The sequence below is a fragment of the Phyllobates terribilis genome, unplaced genomic scaffold (genome assembly GCF_046119375.1).
Source record: "Phyllobates terribilis strain yellow unplaced genomic scaffold, ASM4611937v1 Scaffold_9__5_contigs__length_417890890, whole genome shotgun sequence".
Taxonomy (NCBI): Eukaryota; Metazoa; Chordata; class Amphibia; order Anura; family Dendrobatidae; genus Phyllobates; species Phyllobates terribilis.
Window position 1 is genome coordinate 142,149,438 of NW_027362769.1, and position 27,265 is coordinate 142,176,702.

Sequence of the window (27,265 nt, forward strand, 5' to 3'; positions counted from 1 at the left end):
CTCTACTTTGCTTAACCCTTTAACGCCGAAGCTTGTTTTCACCTATCTGACCAGGCCAAATTTGGCAAACCTGACATGTGTCACTTTAAGTAGTGATAACTCTGAAATGCTTCAAAATACCCTAGTGAAGCGTGTTGTGGGTTGCCGAAGGGGAGAGGGAGGGAGCTCCCTCCCGCCCTCAACCTCCTAAATGCTGCAATTGCTATTGATAGCGGCATTTAGAGGATTTAACAGACAGGGGCGGTGCGGGCACAGGTTGAGGCTTCGGGAGGGCACAGCTCCTGTGCCCGCATAATCGTCAAGACATACCGGTACATCCATTTGCAGGAAAGCACTGAATAATAGGATGTACTGCTACAACCAATGTCGAGAAGGGGTTAAATAACCTGGAAAAGATTTCGGCATCTCGGTGATCACCACGTCACCAATTTATAACGCAGCCTGTGGCTCTTACGCTGGTCATGAATTTGATTAAGAGAAAATGAGCAGGCGGCGGCACATGGAGAGGAAACACCGTGACTTATGAGAAAAATTAAAATCTGGATTCCATCTAATATTAATCTAATTTTGAGAAGAACATGGATTTCTCTTTTGTCTGCTCGTTCCTGCTGTGAAACCAAATGGCCAGAGGTTTCTAATGACAAGCAGGATAATTAATGAACAGATGCCTGCAAAAAAAAGTAAAAAAAAAAAGCTGATGACAATATACAGTATTTCTGCAACTTCAGGGGGTATTGTGCCTCCATGACGCGTTTTGGATAAAGGGCAGTCAAGGGGCTTGTAGAAAGAAATAATTAAAAGCAACAAGTTCCTGGCTGTGATAGTAGATGAAGCCGGAGAGATCACGGGGGTGTATATGGGTAATTGCTCATTATACGCTATTTCTGTACCGGACCGCTGGGCTGACGAGTACTTGCCTGTCTCCTTTGCCTTTTGTGATATTCACCAGTTTCTCGATTCCTCCCGTGTCCGCCAGAGCCTTCGCATTCTCCATATTCTTACTGGTGACCTCATGCAAGGCACAGCAGATGGCCGCGATGGTGTCGTCTGATAACACGTTGGAGCCGTTGCCTCCTGGGAGCCGGTTGACAAGGTCCCGCATTGCATATTTCCCTGGAACAGTCGAAAAATAATATCACGGTAAAAATCCTTTAGTTTGCGGGTTCATATAGGCTCTGAAACACTCTAGGGCAATAGTCTATAAATCTACATAACATGACTGTGTAGTTAATGAATGGTCTACAGACAGTGGGACCTGCACCTCAGAAGCGTAGGTCCTCCAACCTAGTCTTACCAAGCGGGGAATGGAAAGGTTGCCGCAAGCACCCAGCTCTCTCCATACCCCAAGAGTTCCAGAAATAGGTGAGCAGATGTCATGGTGTCGTTTTTTTTCCCCCCATTTGTAGGGTTCGGTGTTACTAGATGTTTTCGTCTGATACATCAATTAGAACTTTTGAAATAGTCGTAAACGTTTTGCACATATGTACCCTGGTCGCTCCTTTTTCCTGGAGCGATTTTATGTACACCTGAAATTTTTGCAATATCTTGGCAGAACAAGTAACTTTTTGTGCTAACAAGTTGTGAAAAAAAGTTAAAGACCAAAATGAAGAATAGTTTTTTATTTTGCGCAAAATTAAGAAACCACGTGCACCATTTTGAAGGTGTTGGTGCAAAAAAGGTCAACAAAAATCACAAAATAGAGAAAAAAAAAATATTTAAAACAAAAAATAACCCCAAATGATGAACTGGGCTCTTAGCGTCTCATTTGAAGGGCAAGGGTGTAGCTTAGAATGCATTAACATGCAAAAAATAAGCCAATAAAGGGAAATGTAAATGAATGTGTGTAATCATCAAATTTATCATCTAGACCAATAGCCCTTTTATGGGCCAGGATGCGTCTTCCCAATTATCTGCTGATATAAACTTGCCGTCAATTACCTGACCAATGAGCAAAAAACTTGTTTGTAATTTGATTTTTAGGCATGCCTAAAAATTATCACTATGGACAGCAAATCGTTCAGTGTAAACAGGAGAGAAGCTGCCGATTACACGATACTGTATGGGGACAGAATAATAAAATTATGGACTATTCTGTCCCCATCACTGCTCGCCAACCTGTGTAAACAGGCCAGTAAATAAGCACCGAACGTCTTGGAGATAACTGATTGGCGCTCGTTATTGGCCTGACATTGGCCTATGTAAACAGGCTAGAAATCTAGACTTGTGAATAGTAGATCGAATTAGTTAATCTGCCCCTATGTGCTTAGATGAATGTTAGGCTATGCGCCCACGTAGCAGATTTGATGCAGAGCGTTTTTGCATCTCTCTGGCAGAAAAAAACGCATGCAGATTTACATGCGTTTTTTCTGCCAGAGAGAAGCGTTTTCGCATGCGTTTTTTCAAGCACTTTTCCAAGCGATTTTGAGCATCACTTGGAAAAGTGCTTGACAAGTTGATCACACAATATAAATCCATGCAACCGGCATGGATTTATAATGTGTGAACAACTTAGATGCTTTAAATGGCGCATCTATAGTAAAAAAAAAAAAAAAAAGAATTAAAATGTTAAAAATAAAAAAAAACGTATATTCACCTCTCCGGCGGCCCCGGTCTGCTCCCGGCCGCGTCTTCTCTCTTCAGGACCTGCGGTGACGTCAGTCAGCTGATGGTCACGCGACCATCACCTGACCGCAGAAGTCAGCGGTCGCATCACCATCAGGTGACTAAATGACGTCACCGCAGGTCCATTACAGTACACCGCGGGACGCTGAAGAGAGATGACGCGGCCGGGAGCAGACCGGGGGCCGCCGGAGAGGTGAATATACAGGTTTTGTTTATTTTTAACTTTTTTATTTATTTTTTTCACCGCGTGGTAGCCGGGATGAAGAGGAGTTGTAGTCTCCTCTTCATCCCAGGTACCACACGCACCGCGATTACGCTGCAGCGTAATCGCGGTAGAAATGGTCTTGCTGCGTTTTGCAAACCAATGCGAATTCGGCGGGCAAATTAGCGCATCATGTGCACAGCACATCCGAATTCACGTTGCTTTGCATGGCAGACTATTTTACAAGCGTTTTCGTGGCCGTAAATACGCTACAAAAACGCTACACGGGCACATAGCCTTACAGTTGTGCTCAAAAATTTACATACCCCGGCAGAATTTTTGCTTTCTTGGCCTTGTTTCAGAGAATATGAATGATAACAAAAAAACTTTCCCCACTCATGGTTATTGATTGGGTGAAGCCATTTATTGTCAAACTACTGTGTTTTCTCTTTTTAAATCTTAATGACAACCAAAAACATCCAAATGAACCTGATCAAAAGTTCACATACCCCAGTTCTTAATACCATGTATTGCCCCCTCTAACATCAATGACAGCTTGAAGTCTTTTGTGGTAGTTGTGGATGAGGTTCTTTATTTTCTCAGATGGTAAAGCTGCCCCATTCTTCTTGGCAAAAAGCATCCAGTTCCTGTAAATTCCTGGGCTGTCTAGCATGAACTGCGCACTTGAGATCTCCCCAGAGTGGCTCAATGATATTGAGGTCAGGAGACTGAGATGGCCACTCCAGAATCTTCACTTTGTTCTGCTGTAGCCAATGACAGGTTGACTTGGCCTTGTGTTTTGGATTGTTGTCATGTTGGAAAGTCCAAGTATGTCCCATGCGCAGCTTCCGGGCTCATGAGTGCAAATTTGCCTCCAGTATTTGCTGATAACATGCTGCATTCATCTTTCCTTCAACTTTTACCAAGTTTCCTGTGCCTTTGTAGCTCACACATCCCCAAAACATCAGCGGTCCACCTCCGTGGTTTACTGTAGGAATGGTGTTCCTTTCATCATAGGCCTTGTTGACCTCTCTCCAAATGTAACGTTTATGGTTGTTGCCAAAATGTTCAATTTTGGTATCATCACTCCAAATTACCTTGTTCCAGAAGTTTTGAGGCTTGTCTCTGTGCTGTTTGGCGCATTGTAGGAGAGATACTTTGTGGCATTTGCGCAGTAATGGCTTTCTTCTGGCGACTCGACCATGCAGCCCATTTTTCTTCAAGTGCCTCCTTATTGTGCATCTTGAAACAGCCACACCGCTAGTTTTCAGAGTCCTGAATTTCAGCTGATGTTATTTGTGGGTTTTTCTTTGCATCCCGAATAAGTTTCCTGGCAGTTGTGGCCGAAATTTTTGTTGGTCTACCTGACCGTGGTTTGGTCTTTACAGAGTCCCTGATTTTCCATTTGTTAATCACAGTTTGAACACTGCTGACTGGCATTATCAATTCCTAGGATATCTTTTTGTATCCCTTTCCTGTGTTATACAGTTCAACTACCTTTTCCCGTAGATCGGTTGACAATTCTTTTGCTTTCCCCATGACTCACAATACAGAAATGTCAGTGGCTGGATGAAAGGTGCAAGAGTCTGTCTGGATCCCAGAAACTCAACACAGCTTTTATGCACACACACTGATTACAAGCAAAGCGGTCACAAGTGAGGATGTTACCTTTAGTAGCCATTCAAACCCATTTGTATCAAATTCTGAGCATGTTATCAGGCCAAAATCACCAGGGTATGTGAACTTTTGATCAGGGTCATTTGGATGTTTTTGGTTGTCATTATGATTTAAAAAGAGAAAACACAGTAATTTGACAATAAATGGCTTCACCCAACCAATAACCATGAGTGGAGAAAGTTTTTTTTGTTATTATTCATATTTTCTGAAACAAGGCCAAGAAAGCAAAAATTCTGCCGGGGTATGTAAACTTTTGAGCACAACTGTATATGCTCCACATTTCTTGGTGCCAATAGTGCCCATTTAATTATGTATGTATGTATATATCTGCACATAGATGCAGATATGTCATGATATACAGTACAGACCAAAAGTTTGGACACACCTTCTCATTTAAAGATTTTTCTGTATTTTCATGACTATGAAAATTGTTCATTCACACTGAAGGCATCAAAACTATGAATTAACACATGTGGAATTATATACTTAACAAAAAAGTGTGAGACAACTGAAAATATGTCTTATATTCTAGGTTCTTCAAAGTAGTCACCTTTTGCTTTGATGACTGCTTTGCACACTCTTGGTATTCTCTTGATGAGCTTCAAGTGGTAGTCACCGGAAATGGTCTTCCAACAATCTTGAAGGAGTTCCCAGAGATGCTTAGCACTTGTTGGCCCTTTTGCCTTCACTCTGCGGTCCAGCTCACCCCAAACCATCTCGATTGGGTTCAGGTCTGGTGACTGTGGAGGCCAGGTCATCTGGCGTAGCACCCCATCACTCTCCTTCTTGGTCAAATAGCCCTTACACAGCCTGGAGGTGTGTTTGGGGTCATTGTCCTGTTGAAAAATAAATGATGGTCCAACTAAACGCAAACCGGGTGGAATAGCATGCCGCTGCAAGATGCTGTGGTAGCCATGCTGGTTCAGTATGCCTTCAATTTTGAATAAATCCCCAACAGTGTCACCAGCAAAGCATCCCCACACCATCACACCTCCTCCTCCATGCTTCACGGTGGGAACCAGGCATTTAGAGTCCATCCGTTCATCTTTTCTGCGTCGCACAAAGACACGGTGGTTGGAACCAAAGATCTCAAATTTGGACTCATCAGACCAAAGCACAGATTTCCACTGGTCTAATGTCCATTCCTTGTGTTCTTTAGCCCAAACAAGTCTCTTCTGCTTGTTGCCTGTCCTTAGCAGTGGTTTCCTAGCAGCTATTTCACCATGAAGGCCTGCTGCACAAAGTCTCCTCTTAACAGTTGTTGAAGAGATGTGTCTGCTGCTAGAACTCAGTGTGGCATTGACCTGGTCTCTAATCTGAGCTGCTGTTAACCTGCGATTTCTGAGGCTAGTGACTCGGGTAAACTTAGCCTCAGAAGCAGAGGTGACTCTTGGTCTTCCTTTCCTGGGGCAGTCCTCATGTGAGCCAGTTTCTTTGTAGTGCTTGATGGTTTTTGCAACTGCACTTGGGGACACTTTCAAAGTTTTCCCAATTTTTCGCACTGACTGACCTTCATTTCTTAAAGTAATGATGGCCACTCGTTTTTCTTTACTTAGCTGCTTTTTTCTAGCCATAATACAAATTCTAACAGTCTATTCAGTAGGACTATCAGCTGTGTATCCACCAGACTTCTGCACAACACAACTGATGGTCCCAACCCCATTTATAAGGCAAGAAATCCCACTTATTAAACCTGACAGGGCACACCTGTGAAGTGAAAACCATTTCCGGTGACTACCACTTGAAGCTCATCAAGAGAATGCCAAGAGTGTGCAAAGCAGTCATCAAAGCAAAAGGTGGCTACTTTGAAGAACCTAGAATATAAGACATATTTTCAGTTGTTTCACACTTTTTTGTTAACCGGTTCCCGACCGCCCACTGTAGATAAACGTCGGCGCTTGCCGGGCTCTGTGCAGCGCCGACGTTTAAAAACGGTGGGTGGTCTCGCAGTGCTCAGGACCCCCAGGGTCCTGCAAGCACTGCGATTCCGGTGCAGAGCGTTCGCTCTGACAGGGTACATCATCGGGACCTGATTAGATCAGGTCCCAGTGATGTTAACCCTTTGCTGTCTTCTATATGCTGCGATCTATAGTGATTGCGGCATATAGGAGACAGCAAGAGGAGAGGGGGTCGTCTTACTTACCTCCGAAGACCTCCGTTTCGTTTGAGGACCTGGGGTTGCTATGGCAGCTGGAGGTCACATGACCGCCTCCAGCTCTGCCATATATGGTGTCCTTCCTGTCTGGCTTCAGCCTGTATGTAGCTGATTCCAGACAGGAGACTGAAACAGTCAGTGAAGATCTCATGTAATGTAATATATGTCTATTACATTACATGAGATCAGTGATCAGAAAAATAAAAATTAATGTCCCATACAGGGACTAAGTAAAAATGTAAAAAAAAGTAAAAAAAAAGTTTTTAAACTATTAAAAAAAAAAATCACAAAATAAATAAAAATAAATAAATAAAATAATAAACCAATAAATCCGCATATTATTACAAAACCAAAAAAAGTACACATATTTGGTATCGCCGCGTCCGAAACAACCCGAGCTATAAAACTGTCACACTAATTAACTCCTTCTGTGAGTAATAAACCGTAATAAAAATAAATAAAAAACGGAGCAAAAAAATATGCTTTTTCATCATATCGCCAAACAAAAAGTGGAAAAAAATGCGATCAAAAAGCAGAATAGAAATAAAAATGGTACCACTGAAAACTTCATCTTGTTCCGCAAAAAAAAGCCGCCATACAGCTCCATCAGCCGAAAAATAAAAAAGTTATAGCGCTCAGAATAAAGCAATGCAAAAAAAATATTTTTTTTTCTATAAAATTGTTTTGTGTAAAAGCGCCAAAACATAAAAAAAATACAGTAAGTGTAGTATCGCTGTAAACGTACTGACCCGAAGAATAACGCTGCCTGATCACTTTTACCACACGCAGAACGGCATAAAAAAAACTCAAAAAACAATTCCTGAAGTGTTTGTTTTTGATAACTTTACCTCCCAAAATACGGAATAGAAAGCGATCAAAAAATGTCACGTCCCCAAAAATGGTTCCAATAAAAATGTCAACTCGTCCCGCAAAAAACAAGCCGTCACATGACTCTATCGGCCGAAATATGGAAAAATTATAGCTCTCAAAATATGGTGATGCAAAAACTAGATTTTGCAAAAAAAGCGTATTTTAGTGTGTGACAGCTGTCAGTCATAAAAACCCGATATAAATCTGGTATCTCTGTAATCGCACCGACCCGAAGAATAAAGTAATCTAATCAGTTATATCACACTAGGAACGGCATAAAAAATAAATAAAACAAATATTATTCACCTGCTACTGATTTGTTTATTATGTCTCCCAAAGATCGCAGTAAGGCCCTGCCCACATTTATCCTGCGCTCTGCGCTGAGCACTTACACCAGAGTTTCCGTGTAAATCTCTGAAATACGTGATTCAGCCGGAACTCATGACGGAAGATTCCCTGTAATGAGGCAGATATAGGCCACTGTGGACGCCGTCTAGCCTGGGATCCCACGGTGTCATTTGTTTTAGGCGTGCATAAAAGTGCGGTTGGCCACAGTTTTGTTCACTTCTGAAAAAAAGGACACCACTAAACAGAGGCCAGACGGAGTCCAGAGTAACTCTGCTGCCCCATTATAGTGAATGGATCCCGCAGGGGTTTCATCTGAATTACATCACTTGGAAATTTAGATGGAAACCCCGATGTAAGTGCTCAGCCTAGAGCGCCGGATAAATGTTACGTAAAATGTTCCCAATAAAAGCTTCAACTCAGTCCTCAAAAAAAGCTAGTCCCCACTCAGGTCCGTCATCTGTTAAAAATATAAGGGACTTCCAAGTTACTGGTAGCAGAAAGGCTCTGGAAAAGCAAAATGACCCTTGCCCCCCAAAAGAAATTCAGAAAATTTTGTGCTCCCAAATCCAAATGCCTAATCTACAATAATTTGTTCTCCAATTGTCAAATAGCGCTCCGTCCCCCCCAGATCTCGCCATATGGCTGAGCGGTACGATACAGCCACATATGGGGTATTGCCACTTTTAGAAGAAATTGTGTGACACATTTCGGCACCATTTTTACCCATTGCCCTGTGTGAAAATGTAAAATCTGAGGGTAAAACATTTTTTTGTGGTAAAAATATAATTATGCTTTTTTCACTGCCCAATGGTATAAATTTAAAAATTAAAAAATACTCACTACTTCCCTAGATGAATTCCTTGAGAGGTGTAGTTTACAAAATGGGGTCACTTGTGGGGGTTTCTGCTGTTTTGGCATGTCAGCGACTCTTCAAATGTGACATGGTGTCTGCTGCCTATCCCAGCCAACATAGCGCTTCTTTCTCTTCCGAACCCTGCCGTACACCAAAGCAGTGGTTTTCCCCCACATATGGGGTATCGGCGTACTCAGGAGAAATTGTACAACAAATTTCATGGTGCAATTTCTCCTGTTACCCTTATGATAATGCAAAATTAGGGAATGAAAAACATTTTTTATGGGAAAAATGTGAAAATTTTATTTTTACGGCTCAATATTATAAACTTCTGTGAAGCAGCTGGGGGTGCAAGGTGCTCACCACACATCTAGATAAGTTCCCTAAGGGGTATAGTTTCCAAAATGGTGGCACTTGTGGGGGGTTTCCACTGTTTAGGCACATTAGGGGCTCCCCAAATGTGACATGGCGTCCGCTAATTATTCAAACAAATTTTACATTCAAAAAGTCAAATGGCGCTCCTTCCCTTTCAAACCCTGCCATGTGCCCAAACAGTAATTTGCCTCCACATATGGGGTATCGGCGTGTTCAGGAGAAATTGCACAACAAATTTCATGGTGCAATTTATCCTGTTACCCTTATGATAATACAAAATTAGGGAATGAAAAACATTTTTTGAGGGAAAAATGTGAAAATTTTATTTTTACGGCTCAATATTATAAACTTCTGTGAAGCAGCTGGGGGTGCAAGGTGCTCACCACACATCTAGATAAGTTCCCTAAGGGGTCTAGTTTCCAAAATGGTGGCACTTGTGGGGGGTTTCCACTGTTTAGGCACATCCGGGGCTCCCCAAATGTGACATGGCGTCCGCTAATTATTCAAACAAATTTTACATTCAAAAAGTCAAATGGCGCTCCTTCCCTTTCAAACCCTGCCATGTGCCCAAACAGTAATTTGCCTCCACATATGGGGTATCAGCGTGTTCAGGAGAAATTGCATGACAAATTTCATGGTGCAAATTATCCTATTACCCTTATGATAATGCAAAATTAAGGGATGAAAAACGGTTTTGTGGGAAAAATGTGAAAATTTTATTTTTACAGCTCAATATTATAAACTTCTGTGAAGCACCTTGGGGTTCAAGGTGCTCACCACACATCTAGATAAGTTCCCTAAGGGGTCTAGTTTCCAAAATGGTGTCACTTGTGGGGGGTTTCCACTATTTAGGCACATCAGGAGCTCTCCAAACGCAACATAGCGTCTGCTAATTATTCAGACAAATTTTACATTCAAAAAGTCTAATGGCGCTCCTTCCCTTCCGAACCCTGCCGTGCGCCCAAACAGTGGTTTTCCCTCACATATGGGGTATCAGCATGCTCAAGAGAAATTGCACAAAAAAATTTGGGGTCCATTTTTTCATGTTACCCCTGTAAAAATAAAAAAAATTGGGTCTAAAGTAACATTTTTGTGAAAAAAGTTAAATGTTAATTTTTTTCTTCCACATTCCAAAAATTCCTGTGAAGCACCTGAAGGGTTAATAAAGTTCTTGAATGTGGTTTTGAGCACCTTGAGGGGTGCAGTTTTTAGAATGGTGTCACTTTTGGGTATTTTCTGTCATAAAGACCCCTCAAAGTGACTTCAAATATGATGTGGTCCCTAAAAAAATGTTTTTGTAAATTTTGTTGGAAAAATGAGAAATCGCTGGTCAACTTTTAACCCTTATAGCTCCCTAACAAAAAAAAATTTTGGTTCCAAAATTGTGCTGATGTAAAGTAGACATGTGGGAAATGTTATTTATTAACTATTTTGTGTGACATATCTCTCTGATTTAAGGGCATGAAAATTCAAAGTTTGAAAATTGCAAAATTTTCTAAATTTTCGCCAAATTTCCGATTTTTTTACAAATAAACACAAGTTATATCGAAGAAATTTTACCACAATCATGAAGTACAATATGTCACGAAAAAACAATCTCAGAATCAGGGGAATACGTTGAAGCGTTCCAGAGTAATTACTTCATAAACTGGCAGTGGTCAGAATTGAAAAAATTGGCCTGGTCACGAAGGCAAAAACAGGCTCTGGCGCGAAGTGGTTAAGTATATAATTCCACATGTGTTAATTCATAGTTTTGATGCCTTCAGTGTGAATGTACAATTTTCATAGTCATGAAAATACAGAAAAATCTTTAAATGAGAAGGTGTGTCCAAACTTTTGGTCTGTACTGTATGTAGATGTAGGGATTAGACCACTGACCATTTCATTAGGAAGCTGGACTGATTAAATCCAGAGTCACCAAGTGTAAAAGCCGTCCATATGGGATTGCACAGCTCTTGCCTCTGGCAAAACTTAAAAAAAAAAAAGTAGTAATTTCTGATTAAACCATGTTGGAAACACACGGAGTGGAACAATCAACTCGATCTATTCTGCATTTAAGGTATATTTTCACCTGTGAATATTTCACAAACCATTCAACAGGAGAAAGAAAAAAAAACAAACATTTTTTCATATATATTTAAGTAAAAACAATCCTAATTATTAACCGTGTCATTTTTGGCCGCGGTTTACATACCGATTAGCTCCTTGTTCCGAACATCTAACGCCATATTCCTCAAAGCTGTGGCAACCGAAGACACCACCCTGTCGTTATCCATCCTCAGAAGCTCGACCAGGATGGGCAGCCCCTTCTCTTTCCTGACTGCTGCTCGAATGTACGCTGCAAACTACAGAGAGAGGACAGCGGTAATTTACAGCTCCAGCGGGAAGTCCTTCAGGTCACCGCTGCTCCACTTTCTTAAGTTTATAACAACTAGTAGCTGGTGTCGATTTGCCCCGAGCCCCGGCCCTATGAAATACATCAGTAAACGGGACCCAATTAAGTAGCCGTCAGAAGAACAAAGTTTCATTACTTCTTTACCTTCCAGTTGCCGGCGGAGAGATTCTGGAGAGACCCAGCCGAACCTTCTAACGTCGCAGGATTAGAACTTTCAGCTAAGAGAGTCAGATATGGCTTAACTACAGTTGGGTGCCAGAGCATTTCCACCCCCTTTGGGGACTGGGAGAGTCCTGGAATAGGTCCCACGCCGTCCCACTGTAAAGACAAAAATAAAGTCACTTTTTAGCTACAAGACTACTTGTATCTGCGCAACATAACAATGCAAAATCGCACTACTGAATGGCAACTAATGATGCTGACTTAAAGGGTTGTCAGAAATCCAACCCTCCTTTATTTCTGAAAGACCACGTACTTGCGATTGGCAGCACCACATTTGTGGTTGTAACAAGTGATGAGCGCACTTGCTCGTTACTCGAGTTTGCATCGGGTGCTCGGGTATGCACCAAGTATCGTGGGTGCTCGAGTGACATGCTCGAGTCCCCGTGGCCACATGTTTTGCGGCTTTTAGACAACCACAAAACATGCAGGGATTGCCCATATTTGTCAGGCAATCCCCCCATATTTTGTGGCTGTCCAGCTGCGAAACATGCGTCCGCGGGGACTCGAACATGTCACTCGAGCACCTGCAATACTCCGTGCGTACCCGAGCACCCGAGGCAAACTCAAGTAACGTGCACTTGCGCTCATTACTAGTTTTAACATCGTATGTCCTCAAATTATCATACTATCATGTAACCAAAGCTTAGCCAGACAGATCTATCGCACCTCATTAATGAAAACCAGGCTGAGCGATTTCATCATGCCCAATCCTTTTTTTTTTTATTGAAGACGCACAAATGCTGGGCAGTGCCGCGTGTGCCAGGGTCAGTCCAAGATGATGGACAAGAGACTTGCATACAGTATTATTAGGAGCTGCAGATTGGACTTGGACAGGGGGAAAACTTGCTGATCTCTGCAGGTTTCAACCCTGGGACCTCCTTCTATTCCGAGGACGGGTCTCCAGTACTATGGGACTGATGGAGCAAGCAGAGGACAGAGCTTGGCTAATTTAAGCAGTCAGTTTGACCATGAATAAAGCAGAGGCCGAGCAGGTGCACCTTCCCTTCATCCAAGATGGGGCTCTACACAGCCCCATTCTCAAGATCAGAACCCCATCGATGAGCAAGTTATCCCCTATCCAATGTATGATATGCAAATTTGTAAAAGTATTTTTGGGTGTGCAAACAAACTAGTACTGACTGCACCCACCAGGTCTTCTTGGGGTGGTCTTTTCTTCTTTTTCTTTTTTTTACCCCAACAACTGGAGTCTGAGTCCCTGCTGGGGGATTCCTTGCAGAAGTCTTCCATTTCATTAATTCCCAACAGTCGAGCTTGAGGCACTTCCAACTCCAGCCGGTAAGATAAGTTTCTCAAGGTGCAGACGCAGTTCTCCACTGTCTGGAAGAGAAGGAAATGCAGAGTCCGTGTTTGTCACGCCGGATTTCGGAAGAGCTGCAGAATCGGAGGGTCCGTGTAATTAGCTCGGCTGCAGAGGAGCCGCTGTCACAGAAAACACCAGATCTTACGTGGTTTTCAGACTGCAGATGCTGCACGTGGTAATGACGCCCGGAGAAGAGACTCCAATTAATGTAATGAACTGAAATCCAAGCACTGGGTTATCGAGCAATTAATACCGGACGGCACGTGGTCTTATTAACACTTATCTAATGTGCACGGGGGACCTAGAGTGATGTGTCAGCAAAAAATGACCTATTGTTTAAATCATGTTTTTGAGTTAAAGGAGTTTTCCCATGAACAAAATATGATTTTAATTAATAGATCTTGGAATAATAATATCTTCCACAATTGGATGTATTTAAATAAAATGTCCCTGTGCTGAGATAATCTTATAAATGTTCCCCTGCTGTGTACTGTGTAATGGCTGTGTCTGACCGTACAGGATCATGGTCTGATTATACCACATCTCCTGGGCAGGGGGGAAGGGGAAAGAGGATACAGACATTACAGCAGCAGGGGATCACAAATGATTCTGTTTGTGAGGTAAAACATTTCCCTGCCTGATTTTAAACAATGTTTTACTTCAAAGAAAGAATCAGCTGTGATCCCCTGCTGTAATGTCTGTATACTCTTTTGCTTTCTCTCCTGCCCAGGAGATGTGGTATGATCAGACCATGTTCCTGCACGGTCAGACACAGCCATTACACAGTACACAGCAGGGGCACATTTATAAGATTATCTCAGCACAGGAACATTTTATTTACACACATCCAAATGTGGTAGTTATTATTATTCCAAGCTCTATTGATTAAAATTAACTTTTGTTTGTGGGAAAACCCCTTTAATGAGTTAAATGCATTTAGTAACACTTTTTTAAAATTTTCCCTACTATATACAGTACAGACCAAAAGTTTGGACACACCTTCCCATTTAAAGATTTTTCTGTATTTTCATGACTATGAAAATTGTGCATTCACACTGAAGGCATCAAAACTATGAATTAACACATGTGGAATTATATACTTAACAAAAAAGTGTGAAACAACTGAAAATATGTCTTATATTCTAGGTTCTTCATAGTAGCCACCTTTTGCTTTGATGACTGCTTTGCACACTCTTGGCATTCTCTTGATGAGCTTCAAGAGGTAGTCACCGGAAATGGTTTTCACTTCACAGGCGTGCCCTGTCAGGTTTAATAAGTGGGATTTCTTGCGTTATAAATGGGGTTGGGACCATCAGTTGTGTTGTGCAGAAGTCTGGTGGATACACAGCTGATAGTCCTACTGAATAGACTGTTAGAATTTGCATTATGGCAAGAAAAAAGCAGCTAAGTAAAGAAAAACGAGTGGCCATAATTACTTTAAGAAATGAAAGTCAGTCAGTCTGTCTGAAAAATTGGGAAAACTTTGAAAAAGTGTCCCCAAGTGCAGTTGCAAAAACCATCAAGTGCTACAAAGAAACTGGCTCACATGAGGACCGCCCCAGGAAAGGAAGACCAAGAGTCACCTCTGCTTCTGAGGATAAGTTTATCCGAGTCACCAGCCTCAGAAATCGCAGGTTAACAGCAGCTCAGATTAGAGACCAGGTCAATGCCACACAGAGTTCTAGCAGCAGACACATCTCTACAACAACTGTTAAGAGGAGACTTTGTGCAGCAGGCCTTCATGGTAAAATAGCTGCTAGGAAACCACTGCTAAGGACAGGCAACAAGCAGAAGAGACTTGTTTGGGCTAAAGAACACAAGGAATGGACATTAGACCAGTGGAAATCTGTGCTTTGGTCTGATGAGTCCAAATTTGAGATCTTTGGTTCCAACCACCATGTCTTTGGTGGTGAACGGATGGACTCTACATGCCTGGTTCCCACCGTGAAGCATGGAGGAGGAGGTGTGATGGTGTGGGGGTGCTTTGCTGGTGACACTGTTGGGGAGTTATTCAAAATTGAAGGCATACTGAAACAGCATGGCTACCACAGCATCTTGCAGCGGCATGCTATTCCATCCGGCTTGCGTTTAGTTGGACCATCATTTATTTTTCAACAGGACAATGACCCCAAACACACCTCCAGGCTGTGTAAGGACTATTTGACCAAGAAGTAGAGTGATGGGGGGCTACGCCAGATGACCTGGCCTCCACAGTCACCAGACCTGAACCCAATCGAGATGGTTTGGGGTGAGCTGGACCGCAGAGTGAAGGCAAAAGGGCCAACAAGTGCTAAGCATCTCTGGGAACTCCTTCAAGATTGTTGGAAGACCATTTCCGGTGACTACCTCTTGAAGCTCATCAAGAGAATGCCAAGAGTGTGCAAAGCAGTCATCAAAGCAAAAGGTGGCTACTTTGAAGAACCTAGAATATAAGACATATTTTCCGTTGTTTCACACTTTTTTGTTAAGTATATAATTCCACATGTGTTAATTCATAGTTTTGATGCCTTCAGTGTGAATGTACAATTTTCATAGTTATGAAAATACAGAAAAATCTTTAAATGAGAAGGTGTGTCCAAACTTTTGGTCTGTACTGTATATATATTAGAAATCTTGGAAATTTTCACACTGGCCACTGGACCATTAAAAAAGACCTGCACTCTGCCTGTTCTGTATAGACATTTCAGCAGTCTCATTATCATCACAGACAGGATAACAAGAAAGATAACGCCTCTATATACAGTAGACATACAACAACACAGGATCCACCATTCAAAATAGATGATGTAACAGCTTACCTCCTCCCTTCTCCTATACAATGACTGATAACACCTCTATATACAGTGAAAATAGGATCTTCCATTCTCTCAAGCTGTCACAGCTCACCTCCTACCCCCTCATGTACAATGACTGATAACACACACTTCAAAAATAACATTGACCAAACAAGGCAAGACTGCCTTCACATACCAGACCAATGCCATTCCCTAATAACCTCCCTCTCCAACATCACTGAAGGAGAGCTCACTCATCTCCTCTCCAAATCACACCTCACCACTTGTGAACATGACCCCTTCCCAGCTCCTCCTCAACCTCACCACCACACTTATCCCATATCTCTTCAAACTATCACTAACTTCTGGTCCTTCGCTTCTGCTTTCAAACATGCCACAATCACGCCCATCCTCAAAAAGCCATCCCTCGACCCAACCACCTTGTCCAGCTACCGCACCATATCGCTGCGCCCATTCACTTCCAAACTCCTTGAGCAACATGTTCACACTGAACTTTCCTCCCACTTCTCATCTAACTCGCTCTTTGACAACCGCCAATCTGGCTTCCGCCCCCACCATCCCACTGAAACTGCCCTAACCAAAATTACTAATGACTCACAGCCAAAGCTAACAGACAATTCTTCATACTCCTCCTTCTTCTTGACCGGTCCTCTGCCTTCGACACAGTTCACCACTCCCTCCAATTACAGATCCTCTCTTCCTTTGGCGTCAAAGACCTCACCCTATCCTAGATCTCCTCATACCTTTCCAACCGCATATTTAGTGTCTCCTACTCCCACATTACCTCTTCATCCCGCCCCCCCTCTGTTGGGAGTCCCTCAAGGCTCTGTCCTAGGACCCTTAGTCTTCTCCATCTATACCCTTGGCCCCGGACAACTCAAATTCACATGGCTTTCAGTATCACCTGTACGCTGATGACACCCAGATCTACCTCTCTGACCCAGACATCACCTCTTTCCTGTCCAGAATCCCAGCACGTCTATCAGCCATATCCTCCTTCTCCTCTCGCTTCCTCAAGCTCAATGTGGACAAATCTGAACTCATTACCTTTCCTCCATCTCATGTATCTTCTCTACCTGATCTCTCACAATAAATTACATCATGCTTTCCCCTGTACCGGAAATCCGTTGCCTCGGAGTAACCCTTAACTCTGCCCTGTCCTTCAAACCGCATATCCAAGCCCTTGCCACCTCCTGTCACCTCCAGCTCAAAAATCTTTTCAGAATCCATCCCTTCCTCAACCCTAAATCTACAAAACTGCTAGTGCATGCCCTCATCATCATCTCCCGCCTGGACTACTGCAACATCCTCCTCTGTGGCCAACCTGCTAACACTCTCACATACCTCCAGTCCACCCTTTAGGCTGTGTGCCCACGTAGCGTTTTTCAAGCGTTTATGCTGCGGAATTTCCGCAGCATAAACGCTTGTGAAACGCTAGGTAATCCGCACCCCATGGTCCCCAAGGGGATTCCGCATGTTCTATGCACATGCTGCGAATTTTTCCGCAGCGTTTATGCTACGTACAAAAATCCGCAGCATGTCATTTAATTTTGCGGAAGTGCAGCGGAACTCCCGCCATTGACTTGCATTGAGACGCATAGAAACCGCGACTGTACATTTCTACAAGCGAATTCTATGCGTCTCTATGTGCGGATGGTACCCAGTTCTGGAGGAGAGGAGACTCTCATCCAGACCTGGGTACCATTGTACCTGTAAAAAAAAGAATAAAATAACAAATAAAGTTTATACTCACCTTTCCGAAGGCTTCTCTCTGAATGCCGGCAGCGCTGAAGGACCTTCGGTGACGTCACAGTCATGTGACCGCAGGCCCTTCACCGCTCTGTCTCGCGATATGCCGGCAGCCAGGAACCAGCCAGGAACGAGCGCTGCAGCCACGCCGGGGCCTCGGGGGTGAGTATAGCTTTATTTTATTTTACTTTTACGGTTCACACTGTATAAATCCATTCTGTTTGCATGGATTTATACAGTGTGACCTAGTTGTCAAGCACTTTCCAAGTGATGCTATCGCCTGGAAAGCGCTTGTCAACCCGCATGCGGAAATGCATGTGAATCCGCATGTATTCTGCAGGAAAAACACATGCACAATCTGCATGCGTTTTTTTCTGCCAGGGAGATGCAGAAATGCTGCAGAAATTTTCTGCTTCATTTCTGCATCGTGGGCACATAGCCTAACTCTGCTACCCGACTAATCCATCTCTCTCCTCGCTACTCCACCGCTTCTACCCTCTAAAAATCTCTTCACTGGCTCCCAATTCCCCAGCGTATCCAGTAAAAACTACTAACACTGACCTACAAAGCCATCCATAACCTCTCTCCTCCGTACATCTAATCTCCAGATATCTTCCCTCACATAATCTCCGGTCCTCCCAAGAACTCCTTCTCTCCTCCACACTTATTCGTTCCTCGCCCAATCGCCTCCAAGATTTCTCCCGAATATCCCCCATTCTCTGCAATTCTGTGCCACAAAAAGTCCAATTATCTGCCAAACTTGGATCCTTCAGATGGAACCTGAAAACCCATCTCTTCAAGAAAGATTCCAGGCTGCAATGACACCGCTGCCTCCTCACCACCACTGGAGCTGCCGCTTCACTGCTGCAACCCCCCACCTACTGTCTCCTTCCCCATCATCCTGTAGAATGTAATGCCGCAAGGGCAGGGTTCTCCTCCTTCAGTACCAGGACATTATTGTTAGTTTACTGTAAGTGATATCTGTATTTTGTATGTAACCCCTCCTCATGTACAGCACCATGGAATCAATGATGGTATATAAATAATAACACCTCTATATACAGTAGATGACACAGGATCCACCATTCACAATAAGTGATGTCACAGCTCACCTCCTCCTGTATAATGACTGATAACACCTCTATATACAGTAGATGACACAGGATCCATCATTCACAGTAGGTGATATCACAGCTCACCTCCTCCACTTTCCTTCACAATGATGTTTGAACATATTAGATCATGCACAGATCAGGCTTCGGTGCCAATATGGTTTACTTGAGTGTATTGCAGCTAATACGCATGTTAAGAATAGGGATTAGGGCCTTTATCCATCAAGAACAGCGATTTTTTTTTCACTGGTCTTGATGAGGCGGAGTGGATCTAGATGGATCTATCGGATAGGTATAACTAATCAACTTCCTTAAAGGGTTTGTCCACCTTTAAGACAAATAAACAAACAAAATTGCACGAACACAATGAAGTGTGAATATTGTAAGCGGTTTCCTAAAATCTGGGCATCTGTGAAAGCACGCCACCTCCTGCCGCGCTGACAGTCCTCAGACCACATGACCGTGCCATAATGGACTCATCGATCAGCGCGCACGGAGGACGGAGCAACAGGAGGCGCGGATTCACATTTAACTGTTTGTATCACCAGGGATTCAGGAAAGCGCGGCGCAGAGACAGCAAACTTCATTCCTGAAACATCTTTTACCACTAAGTACACAGACGGGAGGAAATTGCCTGTGGCTGAGGTTTTAAGAAAAGCAATTGCTTAATGCGCAGTAAACAAGGCTGTGTAAAACGCGTTATTACCCCAGGAATAAATATAAAATACCTTGCTGTCAAATTCTGACGTGTTCACGCAGGTCTGAATCACGAAGAGGAGGGAGTCCACCAAGCCTTCACAATATCTCATCTGCTTGCGTGCCTCTTCCCCCGCTGAACTCAGATTCCTGGAGGAACAAAAGCACAATTTAAGAAAATGAGCGCCGGCAATAAAAACATACCATCCGACCGAGGTCGAATAAAACATCAGGGAGCCGGAGTAGAAATTTCTGTTCTCCAGAATATATAAGCCATGAAAAAGATGATGACATTTTATGGAGGACAAGACCATAGAGAATTCAGAGAAACCAGATGGACCCTATTAAAGTCAATGGGCTCACACGAGCGGTGTCTAACAATAGCTCTGGGATAGCGGTGCCGGTCCTATTATAAATGGATGCCATAGGGCTACTATTTTGGTTCCTAAAAAAATTCTATAAGTTATTTAGGTTGTCGCAAAAGTGTGTAAATAGTCAATGTGGCAGCCATTACAGGTACCAGAAGGGTTGTCATTGAAAGTCCAAAACCTGTATCTCTATCCATCTATAGCTATCCATCTCTATCCATACATATATACACCTATTATCCATCCATCTTTATCCCTATCTATCCACCCATCCATCTCTATCCCTATCCACCCATCCAGCTCTATCCCTATATCCACCCATCCAGCTCTATCCCTATCCACCCATCTATCTCTATCCCTATCCACCCATCCAGCTCTATCCCTATATCCACCTCTATCCCTATATCCACCCATCCAGCTCTATCCCTATCCACCCATCCATCTCTATCCCTATCCACCCATCCATCTCTATCCCTATCCACCCATCCATCTCTATCCCTATCCACCCATCCAGCTCTATCCCTATCCACCCATCTATCTCTATCCCTATCCACCCATCCAGCTCTATCCCTATATCCACCTCTATCCCTATATCCACCCATCCAGCTCTATCCCTATCCACCCATCCATCTCTATCCCTATCCACCCATCCATCTCTATCCCTATCCACCCATCCATCTCTATCCCTATCCACCCATCCATCTCTATCCCTATCCACCCATCTATCTCTATCCCTATCCACCCATCCAGCTCTATCCCTATATCCACCTCTATCCCTATATCCACCCATCCAGCTCTATCCCTATCCACCCATCCATCTCTATCCCTATCCACCCATCCATCTCTATCCCTATCCACCCATCCATCTCTATCCCTATCCACCCATCCATCTCTATCCCTATCTATCCATCCAACCATCCATCAATCTCTATCCCTATCTATCCATCCAACCATCCATCCATCTCTATCCCTATCTATCCATCCAACCATCCATCCATCTCTATCCCTATCTATCCATCCAACCATCCATCCATCTCTATCCCTGTCTATCCATCCATCTCTATGCCTATCTATCCGGATTCAATAATGCCGCCTTTGATAGTTTTCAAAGGAGGAATTAAATCCGGAGTGTGGAAAGATCACAGTGTTTGTGAGCGGAGACAGATCATGACAGAAAATAGTCATCTTTAAGGAATCCTATGATGATAAATTCCACAGGACTCCTGGAAGAACAGAGCATCCATATCTTTCCATCCAGATCTATCCCCATCATTCAGATCTATCCCTATCCATCCCTATCTATCCATATCCATCCCTATCTATCCCTATCCATATCCATCCATATCTATCCCTATCCATCCATACCCATCCCTACCCTACAATAGCTATCCCTATCCATCTCTACCTATCTTTCTATTAAAAACCTTACTTATACTCTCCAGATCTCTTCCTTTCTGTGAGCGCAGCCTGCACATTGTGATAATCTCCACTTTGTCAAACTATTACCTGGAAGATACTCTCCTCCAGCGAGGGGCTATGGCTACATCAGGTTTCTACAGGTGTTGTGTCCTTACACAACCCTTACAGGTGAGCGGTACCATCACTCACCCCCATCTTGTTCCTTATGGTACTGCCTCTCGGTGCGCATTTGTCCCATCCATATCTTCCCTATTTATTCATCTTGGAGCACAAGGCAAACATATAGTATAGTCTGTTTGGTGGCAAAGCCGTTTACATGTCCCATATTCAATGCTTTCATGCATCTTGGTGCACACAGCGGCTGCTGTACTCTTCGGTTTTTATATAATACGGTCACAGCAGCTTGCCCCTGTTCACACTTGCTTTATTCTTTTAGGAGGTACTGGACAGATTTTTTTTTTAAATGATCACCACTTTAATGAAACCTCCACATTTCAGGCCTCTTCTCAAAGATGCGCTTTACTCTGTTACTATCAACAAGACCAGTTTTTGGGTCAGATAACTGGTAAATCTCCCGTATATGTAGGTTGCCATCAATATTGGACCAACCCAATCATTAGATAAAATCGAAGAAGAGCAATTGAGGGTCATTGCCACAGTTTGACCCATAACGATAAATCTCATCTAGATGAAATGTATAAGTCCAAACCTTAGAGATGAAAACATTTTTATCACATCTATATTTATGACATTTTATTACATTTTTGCTAAATAAAAAATAAAAAAAAAACTTTCATAAAATCTGAGGTCCAATCTCCATCTCAGAATATTGTTTTTTCTTGCTCCGTAAAGGCAGTAAAGCGTTCCATTACCTCATGCAGCCAGTGGTATTGCGGAGAACGGACGACGACTGGAATTTCATTTTGTGATCGTCGTCAAAGGAGGAATTATTGAATCCGGAGTGTGGAACGATCACAGTGTTTGTGAGCGGAGACAGAGCATCACGGATAATAGTCATCTTTACGGCATCGCAGGATGATAAGTTCCACAGGACTCCTGGAAGAACAGAACACAGACTCCATAAACCACCGCGGGAGAACACAGAACATTCCTCCATGCGCCCCTCACAGCGCGGTATTTCCCTGTGTCGTGCGTAGTCTGACATTTATATGGGCGCAGAACGTGTCATGCTAAACCACAGGTGCCATCATCCTGATTAGAGCTATACACAATACACTATTGTGTTTGTGTTGACTTTTAAATGTTTGTGTTTTTCTTTGGCTGGTCAAGAAGGACAGACTTTGTATAACTCGGAATGTTGACTTCTACTGGTCTGTGAACAATGATGTTTGTTATTATGCTAACTGCATTAATGTACTAAGCCAGCTAGATGTTGATTTACAAGAGCAGGGGGATACCAACTATGCAAATTGATTAAATGCTTAAACAATGAGACCTGAGCCTTGCACCTTTCCCCCGCCCTGTGAATAATGACCTTACACAGATGTAAATATAAAAAGGAATTTCTATCCTGTTGCGTGGAATCAAAAAGAATCAAAGATCAGAGAGACTCTTCAGGACAGTAGTTTTTGGAAGCATGGCTCCTTCCAGAGAGACACAGATTTGGATTCTACAGGATTCCAGCCTAAGGGTACACGGCCTTGACTGGAAGGATACAGATCTGCTCCACTGACCATCAGAGAACTCAGATAAATTTGGGGAAACCAGGCTTGGACAATGAGGTCACCTGGCCCCATGGATATGTTTGTTTGGGGTTGCCAGGTGGGACCCTGCGGTCGCTTGGAACCCACTGAGACGTTCGGAGAAGTCAGATTGGGACCAGCTGGTCATCTTGCCCCATGGAAACTCTCAGAAAGGTCAGGGAGGGACCCTCGGGTCTCCTGGCCTTGTACCTCGATGGACTGTCAGCTTCCTGCTAACTTCTCTTTGTGAGGGCCCCCCAAAAGCAGGGGGCCACTGGTTGAGGTAGTATGCCCTGGGAGTCAGCTGCTCTACTCCCGTCGGGCCAGCGGAAGGGTGAGGCTGAGTAATTTTGCACTATCTTGGGTATTTGCTGGGACTGTTTTATAGGTTAGTGATTGCTGGTGGTTCAATAAATTAATGCCACACTGTTTACCATCACCCTGTGTTGTCTCAGTAGTATTATGCCCACGGAAGACACCGTGTCTTCACAGTTGAGTAAAGGACCCAATATACATTCGATACAAGTTGGCCAAAATAGCCAATTTCAGCTATCATCTAATGTGTATGAGGCCTCCTGACTCTCCCATGACAGATTATGTTGGGGGAAAAGACGATCCGAACTGCTGAATTACAATGTCTGATCCTTTTAATTGGCGAACAGATTAGCGGATGAGAGAGGAGTCTGCAAGCGGCTCTCTTGTAGAAAACACAGGAGCGCCCTCTTGCTGAGTCGAGCGTTCCTGTGAAGTCGGGAGAGATAGAGGTTAACTGAACGATCGTTCAGCCAACAGTTATCAAAATGTGCATGGGTAGCTTAATGCCGGCCATACATATTAGATGACTGTCAAACGTTCGGCTGACTGCCATCTCAGCCGACACTCTCATATACAGGAGTGCTCACTTCTGGATTAGCAAGTCTAAAGGAATCTGACTATACAGCATACAAGTGGTAGCCAATAGTCAATGCTGAAGCTTTCTATGGTACTACACACTGTGTGCATGCTCAGGCAGGAGCTGTGCGCTCCCGACACCTGAGCTGCATGGTGCTCCTGATTCCTGTGCTGTGCGCTCCTGATCCCTGAGCTATGCGCTCCCGACACCCAAGCTGCGTGGTGCTCCTGAACCCTGAGCTGTGCGCTCTAGACACCCAAGCTGCGTGGTGCTCCTGAACCCTGAGCGGTGCGCTCCCGACACCCAAGCTGCGTGGTGCTCCTGAACCCTGAGCTGTGCGCTCCAGACACCCAAGCTGCGTGGTGCTCCTGAACCCTGCGCTGTGCGCTCCAGACACCCAAGCTGCGTAGTGCTCCTGAATCCTGAGCTGTGCGCTCTAGACACCCAAGCTGCGTGGTGCTCCTGAACCCTGAGCTGTGCGCTCCAGACACCCAAGCTGCGTGGTGCTCCTAAACCCTGAGCTGTGCGCTCCAGACACCCAAGCTGCGTGGTGCTCCTGAACCCTGAGCTGTGCGCTCCAGACACCCAAGCTGCGTGGTGCTCCTGAACCCTGAGCTGTGCGCTCCAGACACCCAAGCTGCGTGGTGCTCCTGAACCCTGAGCTGTGCGCTCCAGACACCCAAGCTGCGTGGTGCTCCTGAACCCTGAGCTGTGAGCTCCAGACACCCAAGCTGCGTGGTGCTCCTGAACCCTGCGCTGTGCGCTCCAGACACCCAAGCTGTGTGGTGCTCCTGAACCCTGAGTTGTGCGCTCCAGACACCCAAGCTGCGTGGTGCTCCTGAACCCTGAGCTGTGCGCTCCAGACACCCAAGCTGCGTGGTGCTCCTGAACCCTGAGCTGTGCGCTCCAGACACCCAAGCTGCGTGGTGCTCCTGAACCCTGCGCTGTGCGCTCCAGACACCCAAGCTGCATGGTGCTCCTGAACCCTTGCGCTGTGCACGTCAGACACCCAAGCTGCGTGGTGCTCCTGAACCCTGAGCTGTGCGCTCCAGACACCTGAGCAGCGTGGTGCTCCTGAACCCTGAGCTGTGCGCTGCTCCTGACCCCTGAGCTGTAAACTTCTTGGATGTTTTTTCGGCGATGGGTGGGGTCTCTAGACTTGGACCCTTACTGATCTGCTTGCAATTAAAGGGCATACAACTAAATAAATAAAACGTGTCTGTTGTATTAAACAGATAAAAAAAAAAAAATAACGGAATTGTAAGATTGTCTTTTACTTCATGAGCAGAAACCAATTAGTGTTTTAAGACTCCATAAGGTAGTTAAAAATGTAAAAGAGAAAGTTAAAGTATCTGCAATGCAGCTATCTGGAGAACATAGCACGACTGATGTACAAAATAGCAGATGCAAGGAACTGTATGTGGTATATATAGAAGTATACAACAGCAAAATGGAAAATGTATGCAATGCACAACCCAAAGGATAAGGATTGAGAGGTGTTTGGTTCGGGCACAAAGGGATTTTTCGTTATGCATATTATTCACAGTGAAATAGGGCTTAATATTAATGAATAGGAAGGGTCCTGAGTTCTCCTTTTCTCATAACCAGCATGTCAGCAATAAGTAATGTGTGCGTCTGCTACATACAACCCTGAGAGCCAGGACTCTAACGGCGCAAATATATCTAAAGTCGGCAAAACCTGCCAATATAGGCCGAGTGTTGGTGTATATTGGGGGCCTCATTGGACTCTTCCCAGAGAGATGATGCCCGACAAGGGTAAGGTGGTTTGAATTTTAATATCTGATTTGAAAACAAAGTTTAGCCGAGCCAACGCTCCTGCGTGTTGGGGAGTCACGACTGACAACTATTTAAAAGGGAAAATGTTGGTCGACTCAGGCTGCTCAAACCACGGGCAGTATGAATCAGAACCTGGCTGCACAATGTTTCTTTTTGAAATGCACTGTTTCAGAGAAGAGAGTTTGAAGGCCGTTGGGGACAATAGCCAGAGACAAGACTAGTCTAGTGTAGTCTCTGACCGAATTCTCCCTACACCTCTCCAGATGATTGACAGCTCTCTTCCATGTGTGTACTTCGCGAGAGACAGGTCACCTAGAGCAGCGCTTGGAAAAGTCGGCCGGGTGGGGTGCAGGACTAGTCTCAACTCTTTTTTTGGTCCAATGTTTTCTCTGTAAAGCAGCAGCGTTTCAGAGGAAACACGTATATTACTTACCGATTTTTGTGTTTTTTTCGGAACTATGACAACACCATACAACGAGAGAGGGGATCCATCCTTCAAGGACATTAAACCTTTAAGATAAAAGGGTGGCGCCTCTCTCCAGCCCTCAGTAGGTTTACAGACCATGAGAGGACTTTTTGATTAGTGTACGCATATATAAACAACTTAATACTTGGAACCGGTGAAAACTAAGGAACCCACCACCCGAAGGAGTGAATATTTTTTAAGAACAGGGAGGGAATCCAAGGGTGTTGTCATGGTTCCGAAAAAACACATTACCGGTAAGTAATATACGTGTTTTTCTGTCACCATGACAACATACGAGAGCATTACAGAGAATGTACGTGAATTAGGGAGTGACCACAGCCTGTAGAACCCTTCTACCAAACGTGAGGTCAGAGGAAGCAGACAGATCCAGCCTGTAGTGATTATAAAAGGTAGAGGGGGACGACCAAGTCGCGGCCTTACATATCTGCTTGATCGATACTCCTGATCTTTCTGCCCAGGATGTCGTCATTGCTCTTGTAGAGTGGGCTGTTAGATTTTCTGGGCCACCTCACCTGCCCCTAGGTAGGCCATCCCGATAGCTTCTTTTATCCACCTAGATAAAGTACTTTTGGAGACTTTTAACCCTTTTCTAGGGCCCTGGAAGGAGATGAATAGTGCACTATCTTTCCTCCAGTATTCTGTGGACTTTAGATACTGTACAAGGCACCTTCTAACATCTAAAGTGTGGAATTTGTACTACTTTTTATTCTTAGGGTTAGGACAGAAGGATGGTAAGGAGATTTCTTGAGACCTATGAAATTTAGTCACTACTTTTGGAAAAAAGGCTGGGTCTGTTCTTAGGATTACTCTATCCTCCAGTATTCTAGTAAAGGGGAGACCTGCTGATAGGGTGTGTATCTCTCCTACTCTATGGGTAGACGTCAGATCTATCAGGAGCACGGTTTTAAGGGTGATCATTTTTATCGACCCTGCAGAAAGGGGCTCAAAGGGAGCTTCTGTTAGAGCGCTTAAATCCCAGGGGGGTTCTTGCAAGCGGGATAGGTTTAGCTCTAACACATGCCTTGATGAACCTTGCCACCCACATATTTCCAGCTAGGTTGCAATTATAAAGTGCCCTGAGTACTAACTGAAAGCCCCTGATCCTTTCCTTTCTGGAGGGACTCTAACACTGCTTTAAGGTGCACATTTCCTACTGGAGAGGACCCTATGGATGACATAAATTTTCTCCAGGTTCTACTGTATATTT

At 44.0% G+C, this 27,265-nt stretch overlaps 1 protein-coding gene across 9 annotated transcripts in view; it reads right to left on the reverse strand.

Moving 5' to 3' along the window:
- PKP4 (plakophilin 4) overlaps nt 1-27,265 on the reverse strand; it is a 276,139-nt gene that overhangs the window by 19,758 nt on the left and 229,116 nt on the right. For all 9 annotated transcript variants that reach the window (XM_073647131.1, XM_073647128.1, XM_073647130.1 and 6 more), the window contains 6 exons: nt 22,052-22,235; nt 19,425-19,542; nt 12,869-13,057; nt 11,642-11,815; nt 11,297-11,447; nt 918-1,113 (listed from right to left, as the gene is read on the reverse strand). In XM_073647131.1, coding sequence (XP_073503232.1) covers nt 918-1,113; nt 11,297-11,447; nt 11,642-11,815; nt 12,869-13,057; nt 19,425-19,542; nt 22,052-22,235 — 1,012 coding nt within the window. The remainder of the gene's footprint in view (nt 1-917; nt 1,114-11,296; nt 11,448-11,641; nt 11,816-12,868; nt 13,058-19,424; nt 19,543-22,051; nt 22,236-27,265) is intronic.